Source organism: Vicia villosa, linkage group LG2 (assembly GCF_029867415.1).
Source record: "Vicia villosa cultivar HV-30 ecotype Madison, WI linkage group LG2, Vvil1.0, whole genome shotgun sequence".
In the NCBI taxonomy this organism is placed as follows: domain Eukaryota; kingdom Viridiplantae; phylum Streptophyta; class Magnoliopsida; order Fabales; family Fabaceae; genus Vicia; species Vicia villosa.
In genome coordinates this window covers 73611488-73623050 of record NC_081181.1, presented here as the reverse complement: position 1 = coordinate 73623050, position 11563 = coordinate 73611488, and the positions used below count along the sequence as shown (strand labels likewise).

At 30.5% G+C, this 11563-nt stretch overlaps 1 protein-coding gene across 1 annotated transcript; it reads left to right on the top strand.

The window, feature by feature from the left end:
* Positions 1 to 9207: 9207 nt before the first annotated feature.
* Positions 9208 to 9810, top strand: LOC131649357 (transcription factor GTE12-like). The gene has a single exon (XM_058919119.1). It carries the CDS (start codon positions 9208 to 9210, stop codon positions 9808 to 9810), a length of 603 nt encoding a protein of 200 aa, XP_058775102.1.
* Positions 9811 to 11563: the final 1753 nt, after the last annotated feature.

Below are 11563 nucleotides of genomic sequence, written 5' to 3'. Positions count from 1 at the left end.
GAATAAACATTAAATATTTTATAAAGGAGGTATCATTTTGGCGTTGTATAATAATGACACTTTTGATTAGAAAAAATAAATCACACATTCTTAAATTTTAAAAAACAATAATAAATTACTAAAAAAAGAGTAATGTGAAGTATTTACTGATTTTCTATTTATTTATAAGATATAAAATATTTTTATATTTGACAGTTATAATTAGCCTACGTTTGGAAAATGTTAAAATCACGGTACAAAACAAAAGCTACTCCCACCTACTTCTAGTTTTTATTTCTATTCATATTTTTATTTTTATATATGTTAAAGGCAATTAAATAATAATTACAATAATTATGGTTAAATTACATTTATGGTATACTTTATAAAATTTTATTATTAAATTGAAAACCATGTATGACTATACAATAAATTAAAATTCTCATGTTATACTTTTTCTATGCATAAATCAATCACTTTATGATATTTGTACATATCCCTTATTACTACAATAAATATTTTATTCATTTATTGAGGAAATTTAAATTTTTTCATATAACCAATTTTTTTTTACATCTCTACTAAAAATAGTTTAAAATTTGATAATTTTAAATATAAATTTTTACTTCTATTTTTTAAATACGTATAAAAATATTAAAAATTAATATATAATTTATAATATTACATACTCTATTTTAAAATACGTATAAAAATATGAAAATATTTATTTTAAAATGGAAGGGATGTATATCATTAAAACTTTATTAATGTTATTAATATTATAGCATTTTTAAAAAAAATAATATATGTAAATTATAATATTTATGAATAATTCACTTAATTTTTAATGCAAATTCAAATAATTAATAATATAATAATTGTCAAATTATCATTTAATAAATGCAAATTTTCAATGGAGTTTTTTAAATTTTAATTTCAATTTTTAATAGTTTAGATCTTAAATGCAATTAAATTATAACAACTATAATAAAGGTTAAAATATCATTTAATATTTTAATTATAATTTATTACTTATTTAGTTTAATGTGGTATGTTTATAACATATATTGGTCCTTAGGTTTTTAATACTACAAATCAGTTTTGTTTTAATCATTTATACAAAATTAAAATTAGAGATTCCTTTTTCGAATTAAAATATATTTTTTTAATGTTTTAGATTTTTATGAGAAACTTAATAAGAATATGAAACACGTTTAAATTAAAAACATTACCATCTATTTTAAAAAGTTTGGCCTCAATTAATGAATCAATTTATAAATTATAGTTGGTGCCCACATTCAAATATTAAATTATAAAGTTTAACATTTTTTAATCTTCTAAGTTATAAAAATACTAAAACAAAATAAAAATTTTAAACTAAATTTTTTATAATATAGAAGTTAAAAAATTATTTTATCATATATTAAAAGTAAGTGTTACTTTATTTTTTAATGTATATTGTTGATACAATTTTTTTAAAACAATATTCTTTTTAAATACGGGAAAAGATGTATCTATGAAAAAAATCTATTTTTGATGCAAATGTTTTTAAATTAATGATTAGGTTACAAATATTTTCAAATAAGTTACAAATATTTTATAAATTTGAATAAGTTACAAATATTTTATATTTTTTAAACGGAGAAAAATTTACTGTTAACTTATTTAAAAAAAGGGAAAATACTATTGTTGATACACTTATATTAATAAAGGGAAATAAGTTACAAATATTTTAATAAATTAGAAAAAAATATTGTTGATACAATTATATTTATAAGCTGGAATAAGTTTTAAGTAGTTTTATAACCGGGAAAAAAAGCTATTGTTGATACAATTGATTTTATAAATGGGAATAAATTACAAATAAAAATAGAATATAGAATGAAATTATAAGATAATACTGATTCAACCTTAATTACCTTTGATATAAGAAAAATATTTGGATTGATTTAGTATTGCAGTTGGATTTTGGGAGAGAAGGTTTGAATTTCTGGTTTTGGGAGAGAAGCTTGGTCTGAAACGAAAATGGGTTTCTTTCTAAAGAATGGTGTGGTGGAGTGAAGTCAATTGCTTGCATTAATATACAATGTAGCGACGTGTATTGAACCTTGCTATTTGCCACGTGCTAAACACGTCGCAACAAGCAAACAGTAATATTTAATTAATGTCTCTGCCATAAATGCTGTCACCTAGTCATTTCAGTGGAACGTTGTAATTTCGTTTTAAATGTTGCGACGTGTTTGTAACGTCACAACTGAATTTTTTAAAATTTGAATCTTCCCCCCATGTGAACGTTATAGCTTTTTAAATTTTAATTTATACATTTAATGTAGCGACGTGTATCCCACGTCGCAACTTTATTCACGTAACCCAACGTCTGACTCCTCATTACTTTATGTTTATAAAGTTATTTAAAATTTAAAAACATGTTGCGACGTGGTTGTCACGTCGCTACAGGCAATAATTACCCACGTGACTTCCACGTCGCTAATTTATGTCGCTGGGGACAGGATTTCTTGTAGTGTTTAAATGGAAAAAAGTAAAAGTCTAATGTCGATACAGTTGATTTTATAAACCAGAATAAATTACAAATATTTGTATAAACGAGAATAATCAACTATTGATACATTTGATTTAATAAACGGGAATAAGTTACATATATTTTTATAAACGAAAATATGTCTATTGTTGATACAAATATTTTTATAAACGGGAATAAGCTACAAATATTTTTATAAACAAAAATAGTCTATTGTTGATACAATTTTTTTTATAAACGAAAAAAGACTATTGTTGATACAATTATTTTTATAAACGAAAATAAATTGCAAATAACTTTATAAACAGGAAAAGTCTACTATTAATACAATTATATTTATAAACGTGAATAAGTTAAAAATATTTTTATAAATGCGAAAAGTATATTGGTGATACCATTATTTTTATAAACGGAAACAAGTTACAAATATTTTAATAAACAATAAAAATCTACTAATTATTTTTATAAAATTATTTTACCCAGAGTTTGATCAAATAAGTGTTTTTATAAACGAGTTCTAAGTATTTTTATAAATATAAAAAATAAGTATAAGTATAATGTTGTTATATTACTTTAATCAATGCATAAATGTTGCTACATATTTTTTTGTTTATATTTGTGATTATATCAATGTTTATGATCGGTAAAACAGATTTAAAAACTGACAAATGACATATTGCGACGTGTAATTATTGTTTTAGTTAAAGAGCTAAAATTTGGATGTATTATTAGCTCTTACATCGTTAACTATTATTTAACATACTACATGTTTAATTTTTTTTCCGACAGTCATCCAATTAATATGCGTATTGTTTAAATATATACGGAATAACTTCATAACATAGATCTTATCCATGTAATATTAAATCCAAACGGCCCCGTGCGATAGCACGGGTATCCCGCTAGTTAAAATGTTAAAAGAAACGTCAAGCATTATTTAAGATATAAGTGTTACAATTTACTATAAATAGTGTAAAATCTTTATATCAATTAAATATATTTAAGTATATTTCTGTTGTTGAGATTAATTCAAAACTGTATATTTTCTTTTGTTTAGTTAAAGCTACTATTGGTTAGTTATCCTAGCTGGCATATGTGTGTCACTTATAAATAGCCAATATAATGTAAATAAACAAGTTAGTCATGTAAATAAAGATTTGAGACTTTTCTCTATTACCTTTCTCTCTCCCAACTCTTATTCTCACATTGCTGCGCATAACCTCTGCAACACAAGTCTGTGTTCTAACAATTGGCATCCAGAGCCTGGTTCGAATAAAGGGGAAACAGTGAGTGATAGTTTTTCTGTGAGGAAAGATGAATAGCAACGGCCTTGGATCTAATATTCTGGTTCTTGATAACCAGAACTGGGATCGATGGAGTGCACTGATGAGATCTCTGTTTGGAGCACAAGAAGTGAGTGATATTGTGCAAAGTGGCTACGAGGATTTGTTGGTAAATCCAACCGATGCACAGAAAAATGCATTCAAAGAAGCCAAGAAAAAAGACTGTAAAGCTTTGTTTTACATCCAGCAGAATGTTGATAATCAACACTTCGAGAAGATATCAAAAGCAACAAGATCCAAAGAAGCGTGGGACATTTTAGAAAGCTATTACAATGGTGGAGAAAAGGTAAAACAAGTGAAGCTGCAATCCTACAGAAGGAAGTATGAGATGATGCAGATGGAGGAAGATCAAAAGGTAAGTGACTACTTCTCGAAGCTAATTGCCATTGTAAATCAAATGAAAACCTGTGGGGAAAATATTACAGATCAAATGGTAGTAGAAAAGGTACTGAGATCTTTGAGTCAAAAGTTCGATTTCATAGTCGTAGCTATCCAAGAAGCAAAGGATGTGAAAACGATGAAGATCGAAGAATTGCAAAATTCATTAGAAGCACATGAACTCCTGGTGTTTGATAGAAGTTCTGAGAGATCAATTCAACAAGCCCTCCAAGTTCAGACCGGCAAGAAAGAGGGAAGTCAGAAGGATTTCAAAAGAAAAGGAAAAGGCAAGCCAAGCTGGTTCAAGAGTGGAAAGAACAAGGGTGAGGACAAAGCTGAATCTTCAAAAGGAGGAGGCTTTGGCAGAAATCAGAACAAGAAGAGGGATTTTGACAAAAGCAAGGTGAAGTGCTTCAACTGTGAGAAGCATGGACATTTTGCTGATGAGTGTTGGTTCAAAAAGGAATCAGTTGAAGAAGTAAATCTGGCCCATGGAGATGAATCAGGTACAGTACTGCTGATGGCCATAACCAGTGATTAAAGAATTAAGAATGAGGAGTGGTTTCTTGATTCAGGTTGTTCAAACCATATGACCTCACATAGAGAATGACTGACAAAGTTTGATACAAGCAAGAAGAAAAGTATCAAACTTGCTAACAACAGTAGCCTTGAGGCAGAAGGCGGTGGAAATATAGTGATCAAAGGCAATAATGGCAAGAGAGTCATTATTGAGGACGTGATGTATGTTCCTGAGATGAAGTGTAATCTCATGAGCATTGGTCAACTTGTGGAGAAGGGATTCTCAGTGACCATGGATGGTGATTCTTTGAAGTTGTTTGATGCAAAGAAGGACTTGGTGCTCAAGTCAAACATATCAAAGAATAGAACATACAGATGCAACATCTCAAGTGAAAAGATGTTGTCTTTGTCTAATGCATCTGGTGAAGATGTGGAAGAATTGTGGCATAAGAGGTTTGGTCATTTGAATTTTAGAAGTCTCAGTGAACTAAATTCTAAAGATCTGGTACATGGCCTGCCAAAGCTGAACTTAAAGAAGGCAATCTGTGAAGTGTGTGTGAAGAGTAAGCAGAGCATATTTCCTTTTGCGTCTGAAACACCTAAGAGATCCAGTTCAGCATTGCAGGTGATCCATTCAGACATTTGTGGTCCTTTTGAAGTATCTTCATTATGGGGAAGTAGATACTTCATCACATTTGTTGATGAATTTACAAGGATGATCTGGCTGTATACCATTAAGTTGAAAAGTGAAGCTTTGGAGGTATTCAAAAATTTCAAAATCTTAGTAGAGAAAGAAAGTGATAAATCTATAAAAATTTTGAGAAGTGATGGAGGAGGAGAGTACACTTCAAAGGAGTTTGAAGCTTTCTGCACTAGTCAAGGAATTATTCATGAAGTAACAGCCCCTTACACACCACAACATAATGGCTTGTCAGAGAGAAGGAATAGAACTCTGCTGAACATGACCAGAAGCATGATCAAACAGAAAAACTTGCCACACAAATTCTGGGGTGAAGCAGTTACTACAGCTGCTTTCATTCTGAACAAATGCCCTACAAAGAAGTTAAAACACCAGGTGCCGGAGGAAGCTTGGTGTGGGAGAAAGCCCAGTGTAAAGCATTTTAAAGTGTTTGGCTCCTTATGTTACAAACATGTGCCAGATGTAAGGAGAAGCAAGCTTGAAGACAAGAGTGAAGTCATGATACTTAAAGGCTATCATCCTACCGGTGCCTATAAGTTGTACAATCCTGCAACTCAAAAGGTGTATGTCAGCAGGGATGTGATTGTGAATGAGGCAAAGAAGTGGAAGTGGGAAGAGGAGCCAGTCTACAATTCAAGTGGACAACAAAGCTGCATTTATCCTGATTCAAGTGATGAGTCAGAAAATGAAGTAGGAAATGAGGAAAATGCAGAAGAACCAGCAGAACTAGAAGTGGCAGCAGTAAATGTAAGGCCTCAAAGAATCAGACAGTTGCCAAGCAGACTGAATGATTGTGAGGTGATCTCTGACAATGTTGTAAATGAAGAAGGTGACATCATTCATTTTGCTCTATTGGCAGATGCTGAACCTCTCAATTATGAAAAAGCACTAAAGATAGATGTGTGGAAGGAAGCTATGATGGAAAAGATTAAATCAATTGAGAAGAATCACACTTGGGAGTTGGTTGACCTGCCAGACAAGAAAAAGGAGATAGATGTGAAATGGGTATTCAAGTTGAAATTAAACCCTGATGGGAAGATTTCAAAGCATAAGGCCAGGTTGGTGGCTAGAGGCTTCTTGCAAAAACATGGCATTGATTACAATGAGGTATTTGCCCCAGTTGCAAGAATTGAAACTGTGAGGCTGGTGGTTGCTTTGGCATGTAGAAGAGAGTGGTCACTTTACCATTTGGATGTAAAGTCAGCTTTCTTAAATGGTCCACTTGAAGAGTTGGTGTTTGTATCACAGCCTCCAGGTTTTGAGGTAAAGGGTAAAGAGCACAAGGTGTACAAACTCCACAAGGCTTTGTATGGTCTAAAGCAGGCTCCTAGAGCCTGGAACATGAAGATTGATCAAGTGCTGATGCAAATTGGTTTCAAGAAGTGTGCAACAGAATTTGGAGTGTTTGTGCAGAATTCAAATGAAGAAACCTTGATAATTTGTTTGTATGTTGATGACCTGCTCATCACAGGGAGCAATGCTTCAGAAATTGAAAATGTGAAGTGCAAGCTGAAATCTGGGTTTGAAATGACAGATTTAGGAGAACTCTCATTCTTCTTAGGCATGGAATTCTTAAAGGGGAAAAGAGGAATTTTGATGCATCAGCAAAAGTATATTGGTGAACTGCTGGAAAAGTTTGAAATGGATAACTGCAATCCAACTTCAAATTCATCTGAAACAAATTTAAAAATTGATGAGTGCAACAATGAGGAGAAGGTAGATTCAACACTGTTTAGGCAGATAATCGGATCATTGAGGTATCTGTGCAACAACAGGCCAGATATATGCTACTCAGTTAGTGTTGTTAGAAAGTTCATGCATGATCCAAGGAAGACACACATGAAAGCTGCCAAGAGGATACTTAGGTACATAAAAGGCATAAAGGATTTTGGACTACTGTTTCCAAAAGAAAATCAGGCTGCAAAAGATGAACTGATTGGATATTCTGACAGTGATTGGTGTGGTGACATAACAGATAGAAGAAGCACATCTGGTTATGTTTTTAAGTTCAATGAAGCAACCATTTCATGGTGTACAAAGAAACAGCCTGTGACTGCTCTCTCTTCATGTGAAGCAGAGTATGTTGCTGGAACATTTGCAACTTGCCAAGTAATGTGGTTGGATTCTGTTATGAAGGAGTTAAAGTGTGAAGTGATTAAGCCATTGGTGCTGAGAATTGACAATAAGTCAGCAATCAACCTTGGCAAGAACCCAGTCTCCCATGGTAGAAGCAAACACATTGACACTAGATTTCACTTCATTAGAGAACAAGTGAGTAATGGTGTGATTGAAGTGCAGTATTGTCCAACTGAAGTGCAGTTGGCAGATGGTTTCACAAAGGCTTTAAAATTTGACAGATTTGAGTTTTTGAGAAACAAGCTTGGTGTTATAAGTGCTAAACAGTTATGAATTAAGGGGAAGTGTTGAGATTAATTCAAAACTGTATATTTTCTTTTGTTTAGTTAAAGCTACTATTGGTTAGTTATCCTAGCTGGCATATGTGTGTCACTTATAAATAGCCAATGTAATGTAAATAAACAAGTTAGTCATGTAAATAAAGATTTGAGACTTTTTTCTATTACCTTTCTCTCTCCCAACTCTTATTCTCACATTGTTGCGCATAACCTCTGCAACACAAGTCTGTGTTCTAACATCTTTAACATATATGAGTTTTTAAATAAATAATTTTAAAATAAAAAAATGATAAGTTAAAATTATTATTCATTGTTGTAGAAAGATTGATTAATATTTAAAAACTTATTTTCTAAATGACCTTTTGGCTAGCTTGTTACAAATTTTTAAAACAAAAAACAAATCAAAATTTTCATTTCTTATGTTTTAAATTTTGAGATTTTCTATAAAATACAATTCAAATGAGAAGTTAGTTAAACTAACTTCTTATAAATAAATTGAAGGTTCATTCCTTTTGCGATCACTCATTCAAGATAAAATTTTGCGTTAAATATAAATTTTGCGAAGTTTTATAGATAAAAGATGGACTTCTTGTCAATCTTCGGTGCAAATAAGTGAGTGTGGACAAGATTGTTTAGATTTAAAATAAAAGTTTAATTTAAGAAATTAAATTAAATAAAGAGACAAAAATTGTATTTAAGAAAAATAAATTTTAAATGGACATTAATTGTCATGTAAGTGTAAAAAACCTAACACTGTATAAAATGTTGTTGAAAGAAAAGTCAAACATTGTTCAACATATGAGTGTTATGATTTACCGATAGATAGTGCAAAACATCTTATATCAATTAAATCCATTGGAATTTTTAAATAAATAATTTGAAAACAAAAAGATAAATTAAAATTATTATTCATTGTCGTAAAAAAATTGATTAATATTTAAAGATCTATTTTGTAAAAGACCTTAGCCCTTGTTTGTTACAATTTTTGAAACCAAGAATTAAAAAAAAAATTAAGTGAAAAGTTGGTTAAAACAACTTCTCATAAAAAAATAATTAAAATAAAAATAAGATTGAACTTTTATTAAAGTTGTTTTAAGTATTATGGCACAGGAAAATCCTTAGGTGGACACGGATCTAAGAAATTGTTTTACACACAATCAACCATATAATTTTAATTAATTAAAAACTTAATTTTCTGTCTCTTTCATAATCTCAACACCTCATGAATCTAATTAAAAACAAAATTAAAATTAAATTAAATTAAAAATTATTCTCTTCTTATTGGTTGTGCCTACGAATATAGATTTATGATTGTGTCCATGCAAGAATTGCTCTATGGCACAAATGAAAACAAGAAGCAAGTTTCAAGATTCTGTAAAACCAACTGTAGCCTGCTATTGGGTTGATTCAAATTATCATACCAAAACAACACCTTTCTCTTTGTCTCAACCAAACAACAACATGATCAAGAACCATGTTTCCGACATTGTCATGTCTCAACCAAAGGGTGTCAAAGAAAGTTCAAAACTGGCGAACGATAACATGAAGGATTCATCCAAAGAATGTGTGTTGAAGAAACCAATGAAGTGTGTTAAGAGAAGGCAATGTTGGTTGATTTTGAAGAGGATGTTGGTGGGTAGAGATGGTTGGGATTTGAAAGATCCTCCAGCAATGGTCGATAACGTCTCTGAGTCAAAGCCAATTGGTTTAAATGAAATAGAGAGAAAAATGAAGTTGTATGCAACACCAGATGAGTTTGCTAGCGACATGAGGCTTGTGTTCTCTAATGCAATGATGATGTATCCTCCAGGGAATCATATTTACCAAATTGCAAAAAGATTTGGATACAATTTTGAACTCAAATGGAAGTCATTGAAGGATGAGTGGGAACTTGAGGATAGGAAAAGAAGAAAGGCGCACAAGAGTAGAAGATACTAAAGATCAGTGCAACATATTCTCATTCTTTGTTCTTCATTTGTAATAAAATATTCTGTTATCAATTGATTTTATTATATAACTGGTTTTATTGGTTTTCAAGTCTGTCGATGAATTTTCCTTGCATATTGCATAAAAATTTGTATTCACTTGTATCTCGGTTTTCCAATCTATGAAATAGGATAAAAACAAGTTCTAGTTTTACTTTAAGCCATTTATGTGAATGTTAAACCTTACTATTTGTTTGAGATGGATGGAAAGTTTTGTTCTTTCCATGTGTTCAAAAATGTGGGGGGAAAGGGTTTCTATAAAAGGGTCATTATGCTTTTTTATGTCTTTGAGACCATAGTTAGGAATGGCTCATGTGATTTTTTTATGTCTCCATAACACTAATGTTAGGGTTTTAAATAGCAGTTGTGTCTCAATCTTTGATATTATGAAATAGGGGTGTGCATGATTGGTTATTTTTAAAAATAAAACTATAACTATTTTAAAATTATTTAAATGGTTTAGATTTATAACCATAACCACATTTTAATCAAAATTGGTTATATAATCGGTTATAAATTTGATTATGATTATATGAATGGATAACCAAACCATTAATAACTAAACCAGTTAATAAGCATTCAATTATTATATCCGAATATTTAAAAGTGGTTTAGATTTGGTTATGGATTTGAGTATCACAACCGGATATTTTGCACACCCATAATAACACCAAATAAATTTTAAATACGACCATAATAAAATTAAAAAACTATATAAGATATTTAGAAAAAGCTTTGATAATTTTCAGGAACTCAAAACTATTTAAACATGAACAAAAATGATTAATTAATTGAAATTTATTGATGAAATATACAATGGGTATCAAAACACCAAATAAAAATTCCAACAAATAATTAGAGGTTAAACACAAGTCAACAAGTGATGACGATTTTTTTTTATATTTTTTAAAGATAAGAAAATAATTTTAAATTAATTAAAATAAAGCTAATCAAGATCATAAATTGAAAATAACATGGACCTTTGGATGTGCCTCATTAATTGACGTGACACGTCACATGGCTTAAAGCAAACGCCTATCATGGAACAAGTCAACAACAACACATAGATTCCATAAGAATTACCAAAAAATCGAAGTCAACAAAAATGGATCAAACAGATATCATTGTACTCGGCCTATCAGCGCCATTACAAGCATGTATTTTGTTTAAATTAACAATCAGAGACGAATGAGAATTTTGAGAAAAACCATAAGATCGTAAAATTTAAAGTCAAGATGAAATGCTTGTTTCTCAACGAAAATCAAAACCAGAAGAAGCTACAGCTACGGGAATGAAAAGAGAACAATATAGGACCAAGAAATTTGCGCAATGGTGAAGGAATCTACCTGTATATGTTTAAATGATAAGCTCTGGTAATAATAGGTTGAGGCACGATTCTTCAATGTAAGATAATGAAAAACTTCCCTGAAGTGCAAGGATGATTCAGTGATACTTAATTTGGCTTGTGGAAAAGGTTTGGAGTGAAAACAAATTTGAAATTTGAGGTGTGGTGAAGTTCTGGCAGAGCTTCTTTGGCTGTCTAAGCTTTTCCAAAGAGGAGGAGAACACCTCTATTTATAGTATAAGAGGTACGTATGAGAGTGTATGAAGGCATAGGATTGCGTTTTGTAGTCGATTTGATTTCTCAAGTTAGCATGAATGGTGTAACTTGCAATCCATCAAAACTCACTCAATCCTTGCATTTT

What these genes read in the sequence shown, in the direction of transcription:
- LOC131649357 (XM_058919119.1), top strand. Translation starts at nt 9,208, where the DNA reads ATGGCACAAATGAAAACAAGAAGCAAGTTTCAAGATTCTGTAAAACCA.